Source organism: Vicugna pacos, chromosome 20 (genome assembly GCF_048564905.1).
Source record: "Vicugna pacos chromosome 20, VicPac4, whole genome shotgun sequence".
NCBI classification, from domain to species: Eukaryota; Metazoa; Chordata; class Mammalia; order Artiodactyla; family Camelidae; genus Vicugna; species Vicugna pacos.
The window spans coordinates 41,373,922-41,401,222 of record NC_133006.1 but is presented as its reverse complement, the minus strand read 5'-3'; the positions used below and the strand labels follow the sequence as shown (position 1 = coordinate 41,401,222).

Below are 27,301 nucleotides of genomic sequence, written 5' to 3'. Positions count from 1 at the left end.
TGTATCTGTTAATCTTACACTCCTAATTTATCCCTCCCTCTCCCTTTCCCCTTGAGTAACCATAAGTTTGTTTTCTGTCTGTGAGTCTATTTGTTTTGTATGTAGGTTTATTTGTTTTGTTTTTTAGATTCCACATATAAGCAATATCATACAATATTTGTCTTTCTCTGATTTACTTCATTAAGTACAATATTGTCCAGGTCCATTCATATTCCTGCAAATGGCAATGTTTCATTCATTTTTATGGCTGAGTAGTATTTCATTGTATATATCACATCTTCTTCTTCTTCTTTTTTTTTTTTTTTTGGTACAGAAATCCGGGATCAAATATATCACATCTTCTTAATTCAATCATCTGTTGATGGGCACTTGAGTGGTTTCCGTATCTTGGTTATTGTTAATTTGTACTGCTATGAACATTGGGGTGCAAGTATCTTTTTGAATTAGAGGTTTTTGTCTTTTCCAGATACAAGCTCAGGAGTGGGATCGCTGGAAATGGTAGCTCTATTCTAGTTTTATAAGGAAATGCCATACAGTTTCCTGTAGCAGCTGTATCAAGTTACATTCCCACCAACAATGTGGAGGGTTCCCAGGAGGGGCCCTTTGAACGTGGCTCCCTCTACCTCCCTCCCTTCCATCACAGATCCACAAAATATTCCTTGGACTATCACCTCCTGCAAAAATTAATTCAAAGTAGTGATAACCTGTGAATGAGGCAGGAGGGCGACGGTGATGCCTGTTTCTTTGGGGTATCAAATACAAGAGGGTCATTTTATTTCATATCCTCTAGTATATATGAAGTACTACATGCTAAAAATTTTAAACATGTAACAATTTAAAAAGTAATATGTAAGGTTGGTTTAAAGTGGGAAGAAAATTCTCAGTATCCCCTGAGTTCTGAGTAAACAAACAAAAAAAGGTAAAGGAGAAAAATGCAGAGATGGGAGGCATTAAGAAAGCAAAAGGAAAGGAAAGAAAAAAGATTTCAGACAGAGAAGGAAAATCAAAGAAGAATGAAAATGAGTCTACATGTTTAAAAGAAAAAGAATGAAAGTAAGAAAAAAGATACAGGCTGGGAACAGAGGAGCTGGATGGAGGGTTTAGCCAATGGGGGAGCCCGGAGGGGGCTGGAGCCTGGGCCTGTGAGGGCGGTGAGACCCCCAGCCCTGCAGGGCAGGGGGAGACAATGGGGGGCGGCCTCACACCCCCCAAAAGTCTCAGCAGATTCCCTTGCTTGGCCATTGGCCTCAGCCTTCTAGGAGAACCCCTCCCGCTATTGTCCAGACCAGGGCTTGTGCCTGGAGGTCCCGCCAGACCTTCACTTGCAGCTCCAGTAAGAGTCTCCATGAACATTGCGTGTCCCCTGTGACTCAGCGCCCTGTCCTCCTTCCTCCGCCAGGGCCTCAGCAGCAGCCTGCCCAGCTGTGACCCACACGAGCCCGCCGAGCCTCCGAAGGAAAGGAGACACCTCCCCAAGGACTCCTGCGAGGTAGGTGTGCGGTGACTGTCCAGGCCTTTCCTGGCCACACTGGGACTTCTGACTTTCGGGGAAAGGTGATGCTGGCTGTGCTCTGCCCCCGGCTCCGCCACACACACACACACACACACACACACACAGTATGGCAAATTTCTCTCGTGTTAATGAGTGACTTTTTTTTTTTTAATTATAGTTGACTTACAATGTTGTGTTAGTTTCTGGTGTACAAAAAAATGACTCAGTTATACACATAGATATATATTCTTTTTCATTATAGGCTATTATAAGCTATTGAATATAGTTCCCTGTGCTGTACAGTAGGACCTTTTTGTTTATTTTAAATTAGGAGTTTGGGATTAGCAGATATGAACTACTATATATGAAAGAGTGACATGTTTTTAAAAATTAAATGGTAAAAATATACGTGACTCAGATAAAGTTAAAAATATGAGTTTTTTTTTTTTTAAAGAGCAAACAGATAAACAAATACAGAAGGCCGGGACAATGGGCAGTCTAAATGGGTGGCTTTATAAAAGAAAAGGCTATTTTTCCCCAACCTCTGCTTTCAAATCTTCCTTTCCAGTCTCTTCTCGACTCCTTGGGCTGAGCATACAGCTCTTCCGTCCCTCAGTTTTAAGAGCAGCCTCACTTTGGTCATTAAGATTCTAATTCAGGTGCCAAAACGTCAGGCCAGGCTGAGTCAAAGATTAATTTCATGTCCATTCAAAGACAGTTCCCCTCTGTCCGTCTCAGGTGGGGCTTGTGGTCCAAGCGTCCATCTGGGGAGGAGCATGTGTTAACTTCTGCGTGGTGCTCCTCCCCCACCACGCCCCCCCCTGCGCTTCTAACCCTTGGGGCTTTGGGGAAAGGAGGGTGAAAGAACACAACAAAGGCCTTTTGCTTAAGTCCCTCAGCATCTTTCTTTGTGCCTTTGTGCCTGGAGGGCCCACGTGTGGGGGTTCCTCCGGAGACCTGCAGGGGCGTCACTGCTGCACTGGCATCTCACCCAGGGGTGATCTCTTCTCACAGCCCTGCCCTCGCTCACAGCTCCGCCCGCCTATGCCCAGCACAGCCTGAGGGTCGGGCCTGGGGGTTCCTCGCCCACCAGCCACCGTGGGTGGGCACCAGCCAGCTGGCAAGACTCTACTTAAGATAACTTTGGAGCCCCTCACGTGGCTGGGAGGGGCCAGTGGGTTAAGCACCCCAACCCACACACTCCTTCCTGAGAGCTGTCCTGTGCGTGGACCCATCTGGCAGACCAGTGAAGCCTCTGCACCCCTTCTCAGAATAATGTTTATAACTAAGTCAAGTAGGTGGTGTGGCAAAACATTTTAAAACCTTGCTCTCTGATATGTGTGCCACTGTATTAACACCTTATACAACAAGTTCTAGCTGAAATGGCATCGTAGTGATGGGTCTAAATGACGTTTTGAGGTCTCTGCAACAACTGTGCGTGATATGGAAAGACCTGCAGTTTCTGTTGGTGACAAAGTTAGAGTTGTCGCTAATACTACCATGGTTTGCTGTCCACGTTCACGATGAAAGGAAGTGCGAAGTTTCGGCTGGAAGGTAGTAATACAAAGATGGGTTGCTTTCCGCATACACATACATGGATCCCCTGAATTCCACCCCCAAACCCCTGAGGGCTCTGGATCAAGCACCCTTGCCCTAGACGGAGAACTCCTTGCTCCAGGGAACCCTCCTCCCCCAGCCTTCCTGCCTCTTATACGGGTCAGTGAGGGAAGAGGGAGGTGGCTGCCTGGCCGGTTTGGTGGCCTCTTAATGAAGCTTGCAGCTTCCTTAAGACTGGAGCAAACTAAAACCAACAGTCCTCAGCTTGGGCCGCACAACTCTGAGATGACAGAAAAAGTCCTGCAGCCACGGATTCATTTTCTCTTCTACATTCATGAAGATACACTGAAATTGATGCTCAAGATACTGCTACCAGCGACTGTGTCTGGGGAGTGAAGATGGAGGCTGGGGACAGGGGAGGGGAATTACTATTCATGTGAAAATGAGTTTGTACTATCTGAAAAAAAATTAACAAGAAAATATTTCGTCTATATAATGAAAATAAATTTTAAAGAAAAGTCTGAAAGTTTTCTAAAGGAAACTATGTGATTTGAACTGACCTAAGGTGAGCAAGGGCTTTCTAAGCATAAAGAGAATCTAAGAAATGATGAGGAAGATTGATTGATTGATTCAGTTACACAAAAAATTATGTGAAAACATTGTATCACAAACAAAACTACAAGAGAAAAATAACAAACACAAAAATATTTGCAACAAAAGTTACAGAAAAGGAGCTAACAGTCCTCTGTTATGAAGCAACCGTATAAATCACTGAGACAAACAGTAACATGCTTCAAACGGCTGATTTGGACTCTTCAGTCCCCTTTTCTTCTTTCTGCCCTCATTCCACCATGTCCACCTCCAGACAACAACTGGGCAGCAAAGGAGAGAGGGAGAGAGAATCCTAAATACACAGATGGAACCCCAGGAATCAGGGATGGCAGAGGCCACTTCCAATTCATTTTTATTCCCAGTTCAGTCCAAGGTTTGGTTACTGATCATTGGTGCTTCTGGCCAGATAAGGCTTAGAGGATCTTGAGCCAAAGTGGACCAGAACTTCTACATTGGAAAGAAAACGAGTTAACCTCAGAATCTCCATTCTAGGATATCCTTAGCGATGGGTGATAACCCTCACAGTGAGGGCATAAGAAATGTTCTTGAAAAATAAAATAGTAGGCTCATTTGCACCTGGCCTTCTGGAACAGCATCAGGCCACACGGGAAACAGCACTGACTCTGGAGACCAGACAAGCTTGCATTCAAGTTCTGGCTCTGCTGCCTTTAACCGTCTGTGAAACTTGGGCAAATCACTAATCTAAATCTTGGTTTTTCAGTCTGTAAAATGGGACTCGTGCCTACTTCACAAAGTTGTCATGAGGTTAAGAGATATCACATGAGATCCTTACCTCACACCATACACACAAAAAGACTCCAAGAGTTTCCAAAAAATAAAAAATATATAAACGTTTAAATAAAACACTAAAACTTTCAGAAATATAGGATAATATCTTTATGATCTTGGATAGGAAAGGATTTCTTAAGGCCTAAAGGGGACAAAAGATAAAAGAAAAAAATTATAAATTAGACTACATCAAAGTTTAGAACTTCAACACCATAACAGACATCTTAACAAAGCAAAGACAAAATCCAAGAAGAAGATATTTGTAACATGTAAAATAAATGAAGCATTACTATGGAACACACTAAAATTCTTTAAAATATTTTAGTGAAAACCCAATAGAAACACAAGCTAAGGATGTGAACAACAATTCACAGAAGAAACCACTGTAGCCAACAAACATAGAACAAGACGTGCAGCTTCACCAAAAACGTGGAAATGCAAATAAATCCAGGGCGAGGTATTTCATTCCCATAAGACTAACTTTAAAATTTCAATTAAACCAAGTACTGGAGAGGATCGTGGGGAGTCAGAGATTCTCACGCCCAGCTCATGGGAATGTAAATTCATTCAGTCACTTTGGAGAACAATTTAGCATCATCCAGGGAAGTTAAAAACAGGCACGGATTCTGATCCAGCAATGCCACCTGCGAGGAAGTCTTCGCGTGTGGGTGCAGAGAGACATGCAGAGACGCTTACTGTAGCATCACTTCATAAGAGGGGCTGACCGGAGCCAGCCCAACGTGCATCCGCAGAAGAATGGATAAATAAAAGCAGAGCCCATTTATACAATAAGCATTCCACACAAATCAAAATAAATTAACCAGGTTTTTATGTTACAACAGGGAGAAATCACCAAAATACATAATTTTGAGTAAAAAAATAAATGTAGCAGATACTTTCATACAATAGGATACCGTTTATGTAACTATCCTTAAGCACCCAAAGCAACCACTGCGTGTTGTTTCCAGATGCATGTCTTTGTAGAAACGGTACAGAGTCAAGGCCTGGATACACACAAAGGCCTGATGGGAAGGGAACATAGGAGAACCATCACTGTACTTTCAGGTACTTTTTAAACCTTTCCCGACCAGTAGTCGCTGTGCAGGGCTAGGGAGCATAGGGAGCGGGCGTGGCCTTTACTGGGTCCCGGTTAGATTACAGCTGCTGTCGAAGCGTTCCGTCATGTGCGCGTAAGTAAAGCGTATTTCAGTCCTGCACAGCGTGTCAGTTCACTGCGGGCTCTGTATGTAGAAACACAACATGAAATCAGGGTTGAACATCGTGTGAGGCCAAGGGGTCCTGTAACCGGGGGGCGACTTTGATCCCCAGGGGACACTTGCCAACATCTGGAGACGGCTGTCGCCGCTGGAGCCGGGGGCACTGCAGTAAGTGTGGGGGCTGAGCCGAGGCTGCTGCTGACTGCCCCACGGCGCCCAGGGCAGCCCCACGGCAGAGAGTGATCTGGCAGAAACTGCCCGCAGTGCTGAGGCTGAGAGACCGTGTGAAGTCCACAGAAAGTGAGTATCATTGAGCTGAACTTAGTATATTGCATTTGGCTACTTTCTAATGAGTCCTTCTTCTGAATCACCAGACATGTGAAGCCACCTGTTCTGGCTAAACACTGGACACCGGGGCTGGATCAGAGAGTTCTCCGCTCCGTCTCCACAGCAGGCAGGACGCCATCTGCCAGGCGGGGCGCACACTCTGTAAACACTTTAATCAGGCAAAACATGATGCAGTTTTTTCCAGTCCTGAAAATGCGTCAGGCTTGCATCCTAATTCAGGCTAACCCCGACTGTTTCCAGAGCGAAAGGAAGCAACCCAGGTAATTCTTTTTAACCTCCCATTCAATCGTTCAGCTGATCGGTGGAGCAGACCTCAAATCCACACCAAGTCAACTGCTCCACTTTCTTAAACTTCAGTTGGCCAGATCACACAGTCTATCAACTGCTATTAGATTCAGCTTCCTACCACAAAACCCCCAAACGCCGTGGCTTAAATTAGGCAGAACTTTATTTCTGTCTCAGTTCAAAGAAATCCAGAGGTGGGCGAGACGGAGCAGACCTGTGACAACATCATGCCTCCTGGGCTCACTGTGGCCCTCATTCTCAGGGTCCAAGATGGTGACAGAGGTTCCAACCAGAACATCCACGTTCAAATCAGCAGGATGGAAGTTTCCCTTTAAAGGAAACTTCCAGGAAGTTCCTTGCAACACCACTGATTTTTAATCTCATTGGCCAGTACTTAATTACCTGGTCATACCTAAATTTCAAGGGAGGCAGGGAAATAAAATTCCTCGCTGGGCATTAATGCACCTGGTTAGAAAAATCAGGATGCTTTCATTAAAGAGGAAGAGAAGAGTGGGTGTTGGAAGGCAGCTAGCACTTCCTGCTTAGTCTGCCCCTGGGGCTCCCCAAATATCCAAGGATACGCTTTCCCTCCTACATAGACCCATGCGTTTTCCTCTGCAAGGAGATGACCCCAAAGTGTCACCCAATCATTGCATCTTACTCAAAGTCCAGGATCTCTAGATGATGGGACATCATCTCCCTTACATTCGGATGTAGCTCCTCACAGTCTGGTAATGCAATATAAATGCTGAAGTAGGAACAGAGTAACCATGATTTAAAAACAAAACAAAACAAAAAAAAACTCTTGTCAACGGGAGGGAAGGGAAATCTGCAGGCATGGTCAACAGCGCTAACCAAGTCCTGCAGGAGGATGGGAGGGGCAGACTCCCTTCCCTGGCAGGGGGTACATTCCTTGACTGGCCCTCTGGCAGCTGCTGCCTTGGGGGAACTCCCTTGTCCACGGCTCCCTTGACCTTAGGCTTTGCCCTCTAGAAGTCTCTTGCTTGTCCGTTTTCCTCCGTGGCTGTATCTGGGCACTGGAGGATGCCGTCCTCTTTGGAGCTGTGGTTTCCACAGCCAACTAGGTGCTTGTGCAGGTGCAGAGACCCAGGGAGCCACTCGAGAGCTGAATAATCACAAGGTTTGCAGGCCAAGCTGGAGGTTTCCGTCCAAATATGGAAGCCACCGACCTATCTGCTTCTAGTCAGCTCCCAGCGTGAGCTACCTCCGCCTAAAACGATGCCTCGAAATATTCTTTAGGCCTGAAGTCTCTGGTCTTTTATTTTATCTAGAGCTCTGTATGCTCTGCCCATCCTTCCTTCTCGCGTTGATGCTGGTTCTCCTTAAGGCCATTTGAAACAGAGAAAGAGGAAGCTGAGTGGGATGGAGACACCTTTGATCTGTAGGGCTGGGCTTGTTGCCACTGTCTGGCAGTGAACGCTGACCACCTGTGCGGAAGACCCCTGAGCGGGGGCTTGGGGCCGCCGTCTCACCTCCTGCCTGGCAGGTTGAGGGGGTCGCCGCCTCTTACTCCCGCTTCAGTCTGGGCAAAGAAGCACCGTTAACCCTTCGTATCTGCAGGTTCCAAATCATGGATTCAACCAATGTTGGATGGAAAATACACATATTTTTAAATTCCAGAAAGTAAAGCCACACTCTGGCAACTATTTACATAGTATTTATATTATATTGGTTGTCGTGAGTAATTTGGAGTTGATTCAAAGTGTACGGGAGGACATGTGTAGGGCAAATACTACCATGTTATACAAGGAACTTGCGCATCTGCAGGTTTTGGTGTCTGTAGAGGAGCCTGGAACCAGAACCTGCGAGGACAGCTAGGGACAACGTGGTTGGATTTCTCACTCTTGTAAGACTCCCAGCAATAGGACTCAGTCAATTTAGGTCACAGACAGAGACCTCCCTTAGCAGAGGTGTCTTCCCATCCACCTGTGCTGGCGGGAGGGATGGCTCCAGCCCAAATTCACAACCTGGCTAAAAGTCACAAGAAGCAACCAATACAAACCAAAATTTTACATGTGCTCTCTCTTCTCTTGGCTGCTCCCTCAAATGGCACGTTTTCTTTGCCTGCTTCGGCAGGTGACAGTAGGATTAAATGTTTTGTAACTTCCCAACGAAGAACACCTGTTTCATCACTCATCCGTTCCCAGCTTTCTCCACTAAGGCAGTGTCACTCTTGGATTTTATTGCCTGTATCACTCAACTCCCAGGTGTCAAATTTCCTATTGATTAGGGTGAGGTTTAGCAGCATAGAACATGAACATGCAAAATAATAATGGTTTAAACGTGGAGCAAGGGGGGATACCCACAGACGTGACCAGTCAGATATAGACTGTGATAAGAAACACATACGTGTTTATCAGTTACAGCAGTTCCTGGTAACAACATAAACCTGGGAGTTTGTGACTTAGAACACCCAGGAGCGACTGTGAAAACAGCGCCTTGTCTCGTATGAGACTTTTCTCAAGTCAGAACAGGAGCTCAGGTGATATTTCTCAGAAGAAGAACTCCAAAGGTCTCATGATCATGTGGACTGATTCCTGACTCAGGGGAACTTCAGAAGAATTAAGTTCTTAATGACCCCTTAGTGTCACCACTTTACAGATAAGGCAACCAAGGCTTCAAAAGGTCAAATAATTTTTCCAAGGTCACAGCAAATGGAAGCACTGAGACCTGAACTCAGGTCAGGCCTCTCAGAGACCAAAACTCATCTCTTAACCACTGTGGTGTATTGTGTGTGGCAACAGATTCCTGGCTTTTGTTTTTCCCCCAGAGGAGTGACTCTTACTCAGTTAAGTGCTCAGTGCTAGACAAGCGTTCATCACCTGCACGATCCGTCTGGTTCATTGGGGGAAAGTCACCCCCGCGCTAGATCATTAACTGGTATTTTTAAACCACGTATAATGGTGTTATTGCGCAGAAAGGGGGCGGGGGAGAGGAGGAGGTTATCGTTTGGGAAAACCAGTCAGTAGCACAAGTATGATCTGAAGGCCTTTCATCCTCCTCTCAGAAACCCCTTTCCTTCCCTCGCTCCCACCTTCATCCAACACGGAGTGTCGGCTCTGCGCCGGTCACTGCCCTTAGGACTGGAGGACACGCAGGACCCCAGCCAGCCCTGCGCGGTCAGGGCGCTGCTGCTGGTGGGGTCAGGCCAGTGCTGTGGGAGGCATGTCACACCCCACCTGGTGGGCACACGTGGGGACAGAAGACTCCCTTTAGCAGAGGCCGGAAGGATCCACAGAAGTTAGCCAAGCGCAGGCCGGCGGGAAGGCCGCGCAGCGGGGGGCACAGCTCAGGCAGGAGCCCGGCAACAAGAGCAAGCGTCCTTTGGGCGCTGCTGGGTGGAGCTAGAAGCGGGGCAGGCGTAGGTGGTGACGAGAGCCGGTCTGAAGGCTCGGTTCAAGCCCTGAAGGTCCCGGTGTCACACCTTAAGCACTCTGGAGTTCATCCTGAGGCTAATTCAGAGGGACGCCTCGGATCCGTGCCCGGAGAGCCCGCCCGGCTCCAGGGCGGAGCTGGCTGCGAGGCTGGCTCTCCCCCCTAATTAGGCAGCTCCCACTTAGCCTTCTGAAAATTAACAAGCATGATTAATAAGTATTAAATGGCTGTGAAAAGTGTGTGTAAATGATAAAGGCTAGAGAAGTCATTTTAAAAACATTCTGTACACGGTTTAAGTTTGTAGAGATGAGTTTGCTATCTTACACACACACACATACACGCACACACACAATCAGACATTTCTTTCTAGAGTTTTTAATTAACTTAATTAATTTGGCTTTGAGCAAAATGCCCCTCTTAATGATCTGATGAGGGTAATCTAGAATTTATTTTTAAATGATAGAAATGTTGCTAATAAGGGGAGGCTTATAAAGTGTCGAGCAGGGACCAGAAGTATCAGCATCTCCTGAGAATGTGTTACACATGCAGACTCTCGGGCCCCACTCCAGACCCGCAGGTCAGAACCCGCCTGCTCACGAGGCCCTCGGGTGGTTGGTGGGCACAGCAAAGTTTGGGAAGCACCGTTCCCTACCACGTTAAATCTTCCAAAAGAGTAACATTTATTTAAACCCTTAAAAATTACATTTATATACGTTTCCTATTTAGCTTCTGTTCCCCTTTGTAAAATGTATTCGAAGCATGCTTCCTTTTGCTTTTAAGCCCTTTCGGTGTCTAGAATTTAATTATGACAATGAAGACGACTGTTGTTTACAAAGAGATCAGTAAAAATGGGGATGGACACCCCCACCCCCCACCCCATTCCCACACACTCTCCACTCCCGGGTAAGGAGAGAAAATAAACTCAAATTCACATGCTAAGCGGCTCCTTTCTGGTAGAGACCAACTCTAGCCAACCAATTTTGGTTTTAAAACTTCTCCCAGCGGGAGAGAAGAAAATGATAGAAGAAATCACACTTGGAAATGCAAACTAATCCAGGAACTCCACTTTCACTCCTTGTAAACGCTGAACAAAAGGCTTTATCTCTCAGGAGTTGAAGGATTGTTAACATGTGTTGGGGGGAGAGGGGGTGCCCCTCTCAGCTCTCCTGAGGTGACGGTTTTGCCAACACAAATTTGGTAACACCAGGCAAGGCCACAGCTGCAAGCTGGCCCCACCTGGCACCTCCTTTTCTACGGCCATGAAATAGCTTCTCCAGGCTTCAGCACGTGTCGCTGCCCATGTGACCCGACGAATCCCCTGCAGCATGAAGCACATAACGTGCGGGGCCATTAGCACGGGGTCCCTCGTGTTAATATTCGCATTGTATCCTGGGCAGGGGGGCCCCCTGAGAATTCCACTGACGCCCCATCGCTGCCCCTGAGGCTGGGAACCGCGAGGACAGACGTCCCCTGACGTCACCCTTCCCGAGGTGAACGTTGGGACCAGCCATGCGCGGTTGCTGGTGCCTCCAAACGCAGGTCTTCGCGGCTCTTTGGGTCCGTAAGTCATTCAGTCGGTCTCTTTTGCCCGCTGGTACGACAACTTCAAAAATTTACTCTTCTGAGCAAGAGGCTTTCACCCTAACCTGGGGGAGGAAGCATCAGAAGCGGGCAGGTCTGAGTGCGATATGTGGGCTGAGATCAGGATAACACAACGAAGCATCTTCGTGGTGCTCTGGGAGCAGACATGGCCACCCTGCCTCCTACGAGTTTCTGTTCCGAGACGCACAGGTGACAATCGAAGCTCTGATCCTCAAAGACCAGAGAGATGAGGTGTTTCATAGTGCAAATCGTGGAATCTTAGCGCTCAGAGAGCCCTGCAGGCATGCCCTCTTCCTTGTTTGGCCGTTGTCTGTAAAATGAGGGTTATGCGTGCCCTGTCTCGTCATTTTGTAGTGAGGACCAGGTCAGACAAGGTGAGAGACTGTATTTGAAACCCCTAACCTGCCTGCAAACCAAAAGAATGTCTATTTTAATGACCTTTATTATTTCAAATGGAGGAATCAGGCTCAATGGAGTCAGATGGTGACTTGTGCAGGGTCACTAGACCGCGAGCCCCCTTAGCCGTGCTGCCCGTGTGTGAGCTCCGCTGGACTTGATCACCTACACAGGACAACCTGGTCCTTCCCGTTGGTCTGCCCGTGGCCTCCCAACTCACCGGAGAACCCAACCTTGAACGCTCTGCCGTCCAGTCCCCTAGCAAATACTGATTTTTTGAGAAATGTTTGTGAGAATGCCCTAAAGGGTGTGCAAATTATCCATTCTGCTGAGCACCCTAAAATTTACCCTTGGATCAAATCTGGACATCAGAGCATGTGTGTTTAGGTCACAGGCATTTGCCTCCTTGTAGAAGGGACTGGACTAAGTTGTACCTGCAGAGAGGGTGCTGTGAGACCCCACCCTAGGAAACGGCATGATATTCAACTTAGGGGCTTTATGGATAGCCCAATCTGCTGTGCGGCTGCATGCCTCTTCATGAGGACCCACGGGAGAATTTCCCCTGGGGTTGCAGGAGAACCGTGGCTGTCACTAAACCACCTTTCCGTCTTCTGAACAACGGCGCTCTCTTCCTAACGGGGAGGGCCTTCCTCTTGGCTCTTGCCGCTAGGACACCTGATCCAAATTTGTCTGGCCAACACAATCTATTACTCCAGGATAATAATCCAATCCTTGGTTTATTTTTTTACCCCCTTTCCCCTCTGACAATTCCTTCTATCTCTTTGCATTGCCTATGTCTTGTAAACCAACTCGTTTTTACAAACCAATTACAGTAACTTCATAAATTTCAGTTGAATTGAACAGAGTCATTCTTTGCTGTTTGAGCCTCTACTCAAAGGCTTTATGTCAAGTACTTGTGGTAGCTGGGCCGGGGGGCACTCAGCTAAGATTTTTTGGAGATATGTAAGTCATGAATGTAAACCAAACATATTTCCAAGTCCATGAAGCTGGCCAATTTTCATTTCAGAAGGTGTATTTAGCTCCATAAGATCTCTTAAATTTATAGACAGATATTGAAGGGTAGAGGAGGCACTTGATCATTGACATTTAGTTCTTGGACTCATCAGCCTGCAAAATAGTAAAATCTCAATCAGTCAAACTGTATCAGTTGACATTTGTGACAATTCGGATAAAGAATGGTTGGGTGGGTGAGAGTGTAGCTCAGTGGTAGAAAGCATGCTTAGCATACATGAGGTCCTGGCTTCAACCCCTAGTCCCTCCATTAAAAAAAAAGAATGGTTGAAGTTTACTTTTTATTCTCTGGGTATATTAAACAAATGAAGAGTATACTTTGTAAGGAAAAGAAGTTGAATATTAAAGAGCTATTTCCCAACAATTTGTATTCTTACGTGTACATTAAAATGTCATTAGATTATCTTCACACACAGCACTGCTCTGGCTAGTTCTTTAATACACTGATTATAAACCCTTCCTATTGGTTAAATCCATATTTGATTACTCTATTTAGAAAGTCTACCCTTGAAGGTGATAAGTATGTACTCTTGAAAAATATCCTATTAGTCAAATCACTTGTAACATGTATGCTCTTGACAGTGAAGCCGATTCTGGAAATTGCTCTAGAATTTAAGTAACACCTGGTACCGGCCTTTTCTGCCACACTTGGAAATGCTCGCTCCTCCTTTGTTGAGGTCACCGCTCTCTTGAATTCTGCAGTACTGCATCCTCTTTCTTCTCTTGCTCCCCATCTGATTAAGCTTCTGTCTTACCAAACGTTCTCTCTTCCTCCTCACAGCCTCTGACTCGGGCATTTCCCGAGTTCAGCACTCAGCCTGGCCACTTCTGCTTTCATGCTTGCTAGAATAACAAATCCTTCTTAAAGCATCAACTAGCTCTTTTTCGGATGACTCTCCAGTCTGGATACGCATTTAGTTCCAACCTCTCCGCTCAGGTTAACTACTGGATACTTCCACTGACACATCAAATTCATCGTGTCAGCCATTAATAATTACTGTCAACTTTATTTGTTGGGACTATAATAAGGCTTAGCAATAACAACAACAAAAAAAAGTCATTGTATTGATTGTATACACCCCGTGCTACACCAGGTGCTTTGACAGCAAATCTCCGTCAGCCCTCTGGGCCAGCCTGGAGGGGGCTTCCATCGCCTTCGCTTCGCCTGTTAGGAAACGGAATGAGAGGCACGGAAACTCGCCCTGATTTCAGGAGGGTTTTTCCAACATGACGAAAATAAAATTTGAACTCACGTCTGTCATGTTAAGCTGCCTCTCCAAACTTATACCTAAAATTAAATTTCCTTTATTTTCTCCCACACTTCTGCTCTGTCTCTATTTTTGCCTCTGGTACCATAATTCTCCTACTAAATATGGAAGCTTAAAGCTTTGGGTACTTATTTGGTCCATCCTCTTCCTTATTACCCTTCATGTAAAATCCATCACCAGGTCCTGCAACGTCGCTTCCTTCTAATTTCCCTTTCTTCCTTTCTCCCTTCCTCAAGTGCACACGCTCACATGCTGGTGTCTCCAGTAAACTCCCTGCCTCCAGCTCCCGCGCACGCCCTCCTCGCCTGAGTCACTGCCGGCGCACCTTCCAGAGGACACCAGCTGCCCTGTTGTTTAGCTGATCAGAAGCCTTCAGCTGGCCCCGTGTCCTGAGGTCCTGAGCCTAACAGTCTAGGCTCTCACAGTTTGAGCCCAACCTCTGTTCCATCGGCCACTGCAGCCCAGCATCTTCTGCTCTTTCTGTGTTCCCTGGAAGAGGCATCTTAACCTCCTTCTGAACTTTGGCTCAGTCTTTCCTCGCTTGAAATAAACATTCTTCTCTCACCTCCTGCCCTCGAAAAGCCCAACTCAAGCTTCTGATTTGGTTCTGTGACTTTTACCTTCTTCTGAAGTTCGCCTACTGTATTTATTATTTGTGTTACTCATTCAGCACAATGTATGTTGCATTTGTAAGGAAAATTCCCGTGTGTGTGTGTGTGTGTGTGTGTGTGTGTGTGTGTGTGTGTGTATGTCTTGCCTTCTTGACCAGATTTGAATTCCTAGAGGGCAAAGATGGATGTCAAACATCGCCTATATCCCTCAGAGGTTTGGAATGAGTTGTTACTAAATCATCTACAAACAATATAATAGTCAAAGAAAGCAAATTACTTTGATAGAGGAAATGAGGAGAACGTGGATTTTGGAATTAAGAGTACCTGGTTTCCAGTCCAATCAACTGTGCGAATTCACTTTCAAAGTCTTCCATCACATGGAGTTACTTTTGTCTGCCTCACAGCTCATTGCGCTTGGCAGTGAAGTGTAGAGCATGTAGGCCAACTTGTGGCATCAGTGGGTCTTGAAAATCAAAACCACGACGCTTATGTGATCACTGAAGAGAGTCGCCATCTTTGTAAACTCTATGTGAGCATAAATGGCTGGTTTGGACCAGCGTGGTATGCGTGACTGAGCGACACGAATAAACGTATTGACTATCGGCTCAGGCTATTTAAGTGTGTCACGTATTCCTATATATAGAATCACACAGTCTGAGAGTTGAAATGGTCCTCATCTAAACCAAAGACTCCCAAACATGGCTCTGCAAGAAAATGAGAAAAACATTTTTATAACAACTTTCTGTAAAACTAAATAATACAAGGTAAAGAATTACCCTCTATTTTGCTATTCTGACTGACTTCGTGTGTATGTTAAAATTCAGCTGTTTTATGAAACGATGATAATATGTGGCAGAGGACAGTGGTTGTGGGTTTTGCTGTTGCTCTAGTCACAACGTAATAAAACAGAAGGGTGACAAACCGATACGATTTCCACAACATTTCTGAAAATGTTACAGGACCGTGTTACCCCCAAATGCTTGGAAACCCTAACCCAGCTCAAGTTCTTTGTTTCTGAATTGAAAATTATTTGACTTACAGAAGTTAAATTTCTTGTCCAAAGTCACATGACTACTGCAGACCCACCAGGAGAACTCAATCCTCTTAACACTCAGAATATGCCTCATTCGTTAAGTGAAAAATTATCTTTTCTATTAATGGAAAGAGGAATCTATTTTCCATATGACTTTTGAAGAAAAAGTATTGTATATAAATTTTATTCGTTTATAATAAACTTATTAAAATCCTCCCAAAGGATGATTTTTATCTCTAAGCAGAAAAAAGTTTGATTATATATAAGCTGTAAATCTTTAAAGGATTTTTAAAATAGGTTTTCTACACGTACAATTTTCCTATTTTCCATTTATTTTCAAATAAAATTTATTTTCATTAAAAAATAACCTCTCTGGCTTACATAAAAACTCTGGAAAATACAGAAATAAAAACTGCACAACTCCAGAGATCATCATATCGATATTTTAGCCTAGTTCCTGCTGGGTATTTCTCTGTGTCTGTGTTTGCATAGTTGAAGTTCTACTGCATATACTGAAGTTTGTATGTCCTGGTTCTTCATTCTATTTATTTATTTAAGTTTTTAAGAAAAAAGTAACATATTCACGTAATTTAAAGCTCAGAAGGTACAAATGGACATAGAACGAAGAGTCTTCTCTGATCTCTGTTCACCCAGTTCTCCTCCCTAACAAAAATTAATATTTCCAGTTTTAAAAATCTTTAATGTGTATATACTTGCAGGGATATTTTATGCATTATGTTCAGATTCTTTTGCTTAATATTAAGACAGATGCATTTCCCCATCTTTTTAAAACCCTTATTTTTAAGGGCTACATAATATTTTATTATGTAGATATACTGCAACTTCATCAGGCTTATGTGTTAGACATTAAAATTGTTTTAAATTTTCTATTGTTAGTAACTTTGCACATCCTAGTGCTTAAGCTGTAAGAATCCACTGCCCTTTTTCTTTCAGAAAGTGTAAACCTGTGACAATAACTTTCCTTGAACAGGTTAGTTTCATTTTACTTCTTTTCCCAAAAGCAAGTCTGTTGTTTCTTTTGCTGAAGCTAGCCAGTCTGGGGTTGAAAGACTCTTTTATCCGTATGAGCTGACCTCCACTGGATAGTCATAGCCTCTATACTCCAGAAAGAACACCCCTGCTCAGTGCTCCGTAGAAATTTATTGTAAGAGCGCACTGGTGGAACAAACCTTCCACCATAAGATGAGTAAGATGCGCAGATCTAACATGAAACATGGGAACTATAGTTCCTAACTCTGCATTCTGTGGTCGAAATTGATAAGACAGTAGAACTTAACATGGTCTCACCCAAAGAAGAAGAACAAGAAGAAAGATATGTGAAGGGATGGCTATGTTAATTAACTAAGAGAATGGAATCCTTTCATAGTGTATATGTATACTGAATCACCATGATGTACACTTTAAATATCTTACAATTTTATTTGTCAATTATACCTCAATCAAGCTGCAATAAAAAAAAAAAACCAGAGAGAGAATGTACTAGTAGAGTTGACAGCATTTTGACCTCACCATCATCTCTGAACCCTCTGCGCTAGGAGCCCGTAGATTCACGGCACTGTCAGCTACAACTCCTTTTGGAGCTCTCTCTCTAAAGCAGAGAGCGGAGATGCATCACACATGCACAAGGACAAAGACAAAAAAAAAAACCAAAACAGCATGTCAATGAAAACAGAAAAGACGACGATCCAAGTAGTAAACACACCCAAGAATAAATGTTCATGCGGCTTTTGGAGGACTGCGCAGTGTTGGTGGGCTTAGTGCTAAATGCTGACGGTACTGTTTCCTTATGAGTTGGTCAGAAGAAAACTTCTTTCATTGAGAGGAACATTCATGGATTTGGCAATTAACTGAGAAAGGAGAGGAAGCCTCAGCGAAGCAGGGGACAGGCCTCCTCTTTCCAGCATAGAGGAAGGTATATGTGAAACTGGGCTGTTCACAGTGAGAAATTTGAACCTAAAGGGACCAAGAAGAAGCCTGGCAGGAAAGGAAAATACTTGGTTGAAAGATTTATAGGAAAGAGGAAGAAACATGGGCTTAATGTAGATGGAACTGTCAAATATATAAGCCTAACTTTTAGAAAAACAGATAAGTCAGTGAGGCTTCACGTTACGATTTTCCCATAATTCTCTCCTAAGCAACCCAACTGCCAGCCCCATCCTACCCCTAATAAATCAAGTCCATTGGCTGTGCCCCATTGCTCGATATGGAAATTTAAAATGTTGTCAATTTGGTGTAAAGAGTTAAGCAGTGGCAGGATCGAGGCCACCATGCTGACTAAATGTATGCTATAATACTAAGCTTAAACTCTCTTTTATGGAAATGTTAAAAATTACCTTAGGAAAAAGGGTAATTCAGAAGGAATCACACCTAGAAGCTCAGCTGCCGCTCAGCTGCAGCTCAGGTGCGAACTGTCTCAATCCATGAAACTTGGTTTTAAGTGACCATTGAGTGTTCAAGCACCTGAGTGGCTGGCAGAAGCAAACATAAATCTTCTTGGGAGAAAAGATAGCATTATCCCAGACTTCAAACATTTCTACAATTTTGCACGTAAAATTTCTGGCAAATGATAAAAAATAATTAGACACATAAGGAGTAAACTAACATGAACCAAATTCAATGGAAATAGCAGGCAAGAGAGACAGACCCACAGAGGCTACAAATATTAGTTTGAGATACCAACTTCAAAATAACTATATTATTAAGGTCAAAGAGACTTTTGAAAACCAAACAAGGTTGAGGATTTCCACCAAGACAAAGAAACTAATAAATCAAATGGATAGTCTGGATTCAGTAACACAACCAAGTTCAAGAGCAGATCAGACACAACTGAAGAGACTTAGTAAATGAAAAGGTAAGTCAGAAGAACGTGCCTAGAATGAAATGGAAAAACAAAAGAAGAGACGAATTGGAAAGAATAACAGGACATGTAGAACCACAGTGAAAAGCTCTAACATATGTTCATTGGCTCTCAAGAAAAGAGGAAGAGACTGGGGCAGCAGGAACATTAAGAGATAATGATTAGAAAATTTCCCAAACTGGTGGAAGATATCAATGCGTAGATTCAGCGAGTCCTGTGAACCCCAAGCAAGATAAATATATGAACACTTAGACGTACCGTGGTAAAGCTGCTAAAAACCAGAGACAAAGACAAAGTCTTAAAAACAGCAAGAGAAGACAGATTACCCTCAAATGAGCAAAAAATACAGCAGGATTTCCAATGGAAACAGTTAAATCAAAAGATAGTAAATATGTTTTAAAACTACCTAGAGGAAATAAGAAAAACAACCCCTCAAACAACCAGTCCGGGAAGCCTCGTGGTTTCACAGCATTTGTCCCAGAAGAGTCAGAATCTGGACTGCCAGGCCGCCGGCTTTTAACCCACACTTCTAACTCAGGAACAACCAGAAAAAAAAATTTGCTCCCAAACCTATCTCCTAAGGTGCTCTGCTTCTTGTTAGCCCGTTTCCAGCTCCCCCATGCCAGCAACCTCCAATCTGAGCACATCTGACTGCTTCTCTTCTCTCTATAAGTTTCAGTCTTCTCACTGCCTTTGAGTCTCTTTCCAACACAAGTGCTTGTGACTGACGCCCTTGCTGCAGCAAGCTCTGAAGTGCTCTCGTTTGTGGGGTCTTTCAATTTATTCACAGACTTCTAAAAAGAAAGCCCCCAAACAGCCTGAGGGTTTCTTTGTTAATTGGGATCCAATTAATCAAGTTCTTACTATAATACATCCTTTAGTCATTCAAAAGGAACCATTTAAGACAATTGATATACTAATTATACATTCTAATATGTCCAATAAATTAGGTCTCCTAAAGAGCTCAATATATAACAATAGTTACACCAGTTTATGTTTGTATATTCTTAGTACTGAATACACATGAATTACAGTCATTAGGCTTATACATGCCTCATACATGTGATTTATGAACCTCATCTATCTATTACTGGCCAAATGTTTGTACTCTTTTCAAACAAAACTGGGACTTCACCAGAACGAATTAATCTTAATGATTGAAACTTCCAGTAATAAGATGAGTAAGTTCTGGGGATCTAATATACATCATGGTGACTATAGTTAACAGTGCTTTTATTACTATATACCTTAAAGTTGCTAGATGTAGATCTTAAAAGTTCTAATCACAAAAAAAAATTGCATTTATGAGAGGTGATGGAGGTGTCAACTAACCTTATGGGGGTAATCACTTTGCAATATGTATGTATCAAATCATCATGTGTGCACCTTACATCTACGCAGAGTCATATGTCAATTACACCTTAATAAATGTAAGGGGGAGAAAGCTTGATGATTTAATTTTTTAGAAAGAAAAAGAAACTAGCTAACCTAGAATTCTATACCAAATGATAAAGCCTTCCATAAAAGGGTAAAATAGACATTTCGGACAAACAAAAACAAGAGAATTCATCATCAGAAATCTGCCATAAAGTAAATATTAGCTGTTCTTCAAGCAGAAGGAAAATGACTCCAGACAGAAGATTGGAAATGTAGTGAAAAAAAAAGGTAATAAAAAGAGTTAAATGCATGAATGAATCTAAATAAATATTGGCTATATATAAACCAACAATTATACTGGCTTTTGGCCTTTAAAACAGAGAATTAAGATACAGCACAACAATAAGGATGGACAGGGATTAAGCAATATTGGGACATGGCTCAGTAGGTCATGGAATAAACGGTTTCAAGTGTTCTTAGCTTACTGTGTTGTGCAAAAAAAAGGATAAAAGTATTAATGTTATACTTAGTTATACAAAAGAAGTGGGTTATAATTTCTAGGGTTATCACTATATAAACTGCAAAAGAACATATGACTTTCAAGATAAGAAGGAGAAAAAGATGGAATAATTATATTTGAAGTTCTGAAACTGAAACAGATTGATGAAGAAAAAAAGAAATGGAACATGCAGGATAAATAGAAAAACTAAATAATATGGTAGAATCAAAACCATACACATCAGTAATTACCTTAAATGTAAGTGGACTAAATATCCACCATTGAAAGACAAAGATTGTTTAAAGATTGGATTTAAAAACAAAATTGCTATTTATAAGGGACATAGCTAAAACATAAAGATCCAGAAAGTTTAAAAAGACAAAAATGGAGAAAGATATATTTATCACACAGACATAAATCAAAAGAAAGTTGGTTACAGGTGTCTTAATATCAGACAATGTAGACTTAAAGTCAAAAGCATTATTAGTGTCTTTATAATGACAAGATGCTTCATTCAGCAGGTAGATGTAACAGTTTAAACTTGTATGTACCTAGTAAATAGCTTCAAAATATACAAAGCAAAAACTAACTGGCCTAAAAAGACATAGATTCAAAATCATACTGGGAGATTTTAACACACCTGTCTTGATGATTTGAACAACACAGACAGTGAACTTGAATATATATGAATATATATCACATATAAAAGTATGTTATATTTAATATGTATTCACATATAAAATATGTTATTATAATATACATTAATATATTCAAATTTATTGTTTATGATTAATAAGTCATATAATATAAATTCAAGTATAAATAACTGCACATAACTGCAAAATACACAATCTTCTGAAGTGCCATATAGAATATTTATAAAATTTGAGCATATTTGGGGCATAAGTCTCAACAAATTTCAAAGGGCTGAAATTCTACAGATTATGTTCTTTGACTACAATGCCATTTAACCAGAAATCAAACAACAACAAGAAGCTATAAAATGTCTATATTTTGGGCCTGAAAAACATACTTCTAATAATATGTAAGTCAGAGAAGAAACCACAATGGAAATGAAAATCTATTTGGAACTAACTGATTGTGAAAATGTAAAGTGCCAAGACCTGGGGGATGCAGAGGAATGTGTAGGTTTAAATATATACATTTGAAAAGAAAGACTAAAAGTCAGTGAACAAAGTCATTCAAATAAATCAGAAAAGTAACAACAAATTAAGCCCAAAGTGAAAAGCGGTCAGACCAAGATGACACAGAACAGACATTTCCAAACAGAGAATCAAAAGATAACAAAATTGGCATTTTCAAAAGATTAACAAATTAATAAATCACTGGCAAGAGTGATAAAAGGAAAGAAATCACACAAAATTTGAAAATTGAAAAATGATACATTCCTATAGCCCTTACTAGTATTAAAATTTTCTGAATGATTTTATACCATTGTATTTGAAAATTTAGATAAAATGGATAAATTGACATTGGAAGAAATAGAAAACCTGAATATTCCTTCATTAATAAGCTTGAAACTATAATTTAAAATCTTCCAATAATAAAGCCTTCCAGTAGTCATCTGCTCCAGGATCAGATGACTTTACAATCAAATGCATACAGACAATAAAGGAACAAATAATGGCATTTATACACAAACTAGAAACTGGAAAAGAGGAAGTGTATGCCAACTCCTTTTATGAGACTTGCGTAACTCTGGTATCAAAACTAGGGAAAATGTATAGGTCAGTGGTAGAGTGTGTGCTTAGCATGCATGAGGTCATGGGTTCAATCCCCAGTACCTCTCCATTAAAAAAAAAAACCTAACTAGTAATAAATAAATAAATAGACTTAATTAATTCTCCCCAAACAAACAACCCGCTAAGGACATATGAAAGGACAATTTCAGGCCAATGTTCCTCATGAACACAGATTCAAAATCCTAAACACATTATTAGCATAACAAATTTAGCAATTTATAAAAAGCATAATGCATGAGAACCAAAACTTTGGGTTATTCCAGAAAGAGAAAATTGATTTAAAATTAAAAATAGCGTAAGTCAACTTGTTTGCAAAATGAAGGAATAAAATCATACCATTTCAATAGATGACAGAATTCAATATCCATTCCTAATTTAATTTTTAAAACTTAGAAAATTGGTATTAGAAAGGAACTTCCTTAATCTGGTTAAAGATGCCTACAAAATTTCTCTAGCAAATATAATCCTTAATAGTGGAAGTTTTCCCTTTGTAATTAAACTCAAGAAAAGATCTCGGCTCCCAGCACTTTTTTTCAGTGCTGCATTGGAGGGCCTATAGGTGCCATCCGTCACCTCATGGGCATGCTCATTATGTGCTTGGCATCAGCAAGGCAGTCACCACAAATTTACGTCAAAATAATTTGACATCTAAAAAATAAGCATCAAAGTTAATGCAATAATTCCCTAACTACACTGCCCCAACCACCTTTCTAAAAATACAGATCAGATGATTGCTCAAGAACCCAGGGTGTTGTCATGACCCACCAGACTTGCCTGTCTCCTGATCCCATTTGATGTCCCTCTTCCTGCCTCTGCATTCCAGCCCCACCAGCTCCTTTCAGAGTCTCGAAGATGTGCTCCTTCCTCATCTAGGCCTCTGCACAGGTTCTTCCCTCAGCCTGGGACCGTCTCCACCACCCTCTCACCTAGTTCACCCTTGAGACTTTAGCTCACTGGTTTAGGGATGACCTAATCAGAAACCAAAGATGCCCCAGCAGCCACGAGCACATCCAGCACTCAGCCCTTGCTCTCTAAGTGATTCTTCAGTAAGAGGAAGCAGAGCTACTTGGAGAAACAGCTGGTTCTAGAAATGGGGCTGAACACACAGAGGTGAGCCTGGAGCGTCTAATAGCGTGGGGAAGTCTAGCAGTGCTCACACACACAGAACGCCCACAGCGCTCGGGGATGTCAAAGTGTGGAGGATCCAAAGCTGGAACAGAGTAACACAATAAGTAGAGAAGTATGGATTATAATCCAAAGGATACAGTAAGTACCTGTGAGTTCACGTTAATACAAAGGATTGAATAGGTTGATAAGTATGGAAGAAGAACAGATCTGTGCAGAATTACCAATGAGTTTTGTAGGTACTCTGTCCTCAAGGAGGAGGGAGCTAGGTCCCCACTCCTTAAGTGTGTTTGGCCCACTGTAACTCCTCCCCAAACAGTATAGAACAGAGAGGTGGGTGTGGGGAGGGAAACTATGGTGCAGAAGCCAGCCAGGCCCTGCTTTAGCCAGGCGGTCAAGGTCAACACCAGCAGTGATGCCATGTGGACAGCACGTACCTTTGATGCGATGTGGTGAGGAAGGCACTTTCCCTCTGTGGTCTTCCTCCCCAAAACACACACCCTCGGTCTAACTGTGAGAAAACCATCAGACAAACCCCATTTGAGGGACATCCTTCAAAACACTCAACCAACACTCTTCAAAACTGCCAAGGTCATCAAAAACAAGGAAAATCTGAGAAACTGTCACAGCCGGGAGAAGCTTAGGGGGATACAATTACTAAACATAATGCAATGTCCTGAATGAGATCCTGGAACAGAAGATGGATGTTAGGGAAAAACTAAGGAAATCTAAACTAAGGACTTAAGTTAGTGATAATGTGTCATTGTTGGCTCATTAATTGTGACGAATGTACCATGCTGATGCAAGGTATTGATGACAGAGGAAGTGCTGTGGGGGGCATATGGGAATCTCTATACTATCTTTGCAAATTTTCTGTAACTCTAAATTCATTATAAACATTATTTTAAAAAAAATAACAACTAAAAAAGCCTTAAATACTAACAGAATATGCTATACTCCCCGCCTTCCATAGATTATTCCAAAGTCTTTAAGTACGGGCTAGAACACGGAAATATTCTTCAGCTGGGGAGTGAGTACACAAGTTTTTGTTTTATTATTCTTTATGTCACTTAAAACGTCTAATATTTCATTTTTTAAGTGTAAACTACAAAGCAATTGCATGGAAGTCAAAATGTTGATTTCTCCCGTGATGGCTACTCTGATGCTTTATTTTTTTAGGTATCAAATTATTTGAAAATAATTTTTCAATAATCCTACTCTACTGGTGCCCAAGTGTGTCTGGAGTGTCTGTGGGTGATGGTCACTGTCTCTGGGAAAGTGACCAGACTCGTGGCCAGGTCATATGGCTCACGGCTGCCTACAGCTTTCCTTGATTTATAATCACGGCTGTTTCCCTGGCAATTTAATGCCTGTCTATTGCAAAAGAGTATTAGCTGCCTGAGAGCAGGGATGATTGTGATTAGCAAGGGGCCTGGAACACCATATGTGATCAATGAATATTTATTGAATGAATGAATGAAGGACTGTAACTTAGTGGTTCAGAGCTCAGACCCTAGAGTTACCTGGACTTGAGTATAAATTTTTTTGCTTCCCCACTTACTAAAAATGGAGACAATCATTCTTTTATTCCAAAAGGTGACCTATGGATAGATGGGCTTACTTAGGGTTCTGTGTAAATGTTAGCTATTATTTTTATTAGGTGCTGTTGAATTAGAGAGGTCAGTATTTGTAAAGTGCTTACAACAGTACCCGGCACTGGACAAGAGCTTCTTGTTTGTGATTATTTTTTTTTTAATGTTGCTGTTTACCAAATTAAAATGCATTCACTTCATGCAGTCTGTTAGGGATATTCTTTGGAAATGCTTTTACATTCTTTGGAAAGAAAAGGCCTAAAATATATACTATAAATCCTCATTAGTTCAAAATATATTACTTTAGAATGTGTGGTAATTCAGAAAGGAGCCTGGTCTGAACACCTTTGTAGCATTTATGGAGAAATAATTTGTACTGCAAAAAAGGAATCATTAAGCTATTTAAGAAAATGGGTTTTAAAACACTTTGGCGATACCATTCAAATATAATTAGCAATCCGACTTCGCAGGGGTTTGCTACCCATCTCCCAAACAGTGCTGTTCAGATTTTTTTTGGTCCTGACCAAAACGTAGGAAACACCTTTTACATTATGACCTAGTATATATAAAAGTGTGTGTATTTCATGGGAACAATAGTCCCACCCCAGTGGAGTGATGCATGCACTCTGATTCTTTTCCCAAGTCCGTTCCGTTCTATTCATTCTATCCTGTCTCACTTAAAAAATGCTACTCAAGATCTACTAAAATAACCCAAAGATCTGCTACTGGTTTGAAATCTGTAGCTTGATAAAAACAAACAAACAAACAAACCAACCACAAAGAAACAAACCGCTGCTTCTCAAACTTCAGCACGCAGCAGAATCACCTGGAGAACGTGTTAAGCAGATTACCGGGTGCCAGCAGATGGGTGGAGAATTTGTACTTCTGATAAGTTTCAAGGTGAATCTGTTGCTACTGTTCTGGGGACCACAGTTTGAGCTCTGCCCAAGGCAATACTAGTGATTCAAAAAAAAAAAAAAAAAAACAAGCGCCAGTACATGTTTCCATGTGCTAGTGTGGCCCCAGCTTTGTGTTCAAACATATTTACTCTTTGCTTTAGATTTCAAGCCCCGCCTGCTCTGGTCCTGGGCACATCCCTGGTTCCACGGCTTCTGGTGCGTCTGGTGTTCCAGTTTTCCCTACCGGCTGGAATGTCTCCCCTTATCTCCTGCCTACTTGCTCTCTGATTGATAATCTCTTTCTCTCTAGAAAAGGTCAGAAGGTAAATGAGGTTACTGGGATGGTCTTGCTTGAGTCACAAACATAATGACCATCACAATAATTCAAGGGATGTTTACATTTGTTGTTTTTTTCAGGAATCCAAAATGAATTAGTTACCGCCCTGGTAAAAAGTCTACTGGAATGTCATGGCAGTGCCTCTAGGCTGTTCATGCTTTACGAATTCTGGGTATTTTCTCCTTCCGAAAGGGGGAACAATGTGTAAAGGTGTGAATGAAAAACTTCGTCAGTCTTTATCAATTACGTCAATCAAAAGAAGGTTCAACAAACACATATTACAAGGATTCTTTTGGTGGAATCACCATTAGCTAAAGAGAAAAAGGAATTGCAGTTAAACACTAAATCTAGCTGAGAAAGAAGACAATCCTTGATTGTAAACTGATGCGATTTGGTCAATGGTGGAACCTCGGTCTAAGAGGAAATTGGTGAAATCAGTCACAGGACTGATACCTCTAGGGGCAAAGAGATTAAACAGTCCTGGCACTGGCCGGCAAACAGCAGTGTGGCAGCTGGGTTAGGCACTCACGTCCATACAAAATAGAGAAAAATGCCTGGGACCTGGACGGATGCAGGCAGGGGGAGGCGGCCAGGCGAGATGCGGAAACTGATGACTTGGCCAGGGAAGTCAGCAGCCGCTGAAACCAGGAACCAGAGGTTACTGGTTATCTAGCAAAGAAAGGGCAGTGGTACCCAATTCAAGCTTTCAGGGGAGGAAGAGCTGCTTGGCTCCCAGTCCAGAGAAGGCCCTAGCATCTGAATTCATTTTATGATTGGCTTTCTGTGCTGCTCTCCTTGGCTTCGTCAGGCCTGAAATGTTACTTTCTTTTGGGTAAGTGATTGAGACAGGAATTTCCCCACGTTTTATGTAGTGAGTTCTGTATAACAAGAATGGTATTTAACTTCTCTTTGGTCACTATGTGCACAATTAATTTTAGGTCACTTCTTGATTTAAAAAACCTGCAGTTAAATTTTAGGTTTCGGTGGAGGTAGCCAAGACAGGTTATACTTTTGGGGTGAAAAACTGACGAAGGGGATCATTATCTGCCCTCTTCCACAGCCACCAACCTTAAAATGCCTTTGGCTCTTGGAATAGAAGTTGCTAGATTTTGGTTTCTTTCGTCTTTCCCCTCCCCTCCCCTCCCCCATCTCCTCTTGGGAGCCTGGGGATTCAAATGTAGATGAAATGCAGA

At 42.3% G+C, this 27,301-nt stretch overlaps 1 protein-coding gene across 1 annotated transcript in view; it reads left to right on the top strand.

Moving 5' to 3' along the window:
* The window catches only part of CDYL (chromodomain Y like), a 146,581-nt gene that overhangs the window by 16,057 nt on the left and 103,223 nt on the right, over nucleotides 1-27,301 (top strand). Inside the window, exon 3 of the mRNA XM_072945742.1 lies at nucleotides 1,400-1,489. Coding sequence (XP_072801843.1) covers nucleotides 1,400-1,489 — 90 coding nt within the window. The remainder of the gene's footprint in view (nucleotides 1-1,399; nucleotides 1,490-27,301) is intronic.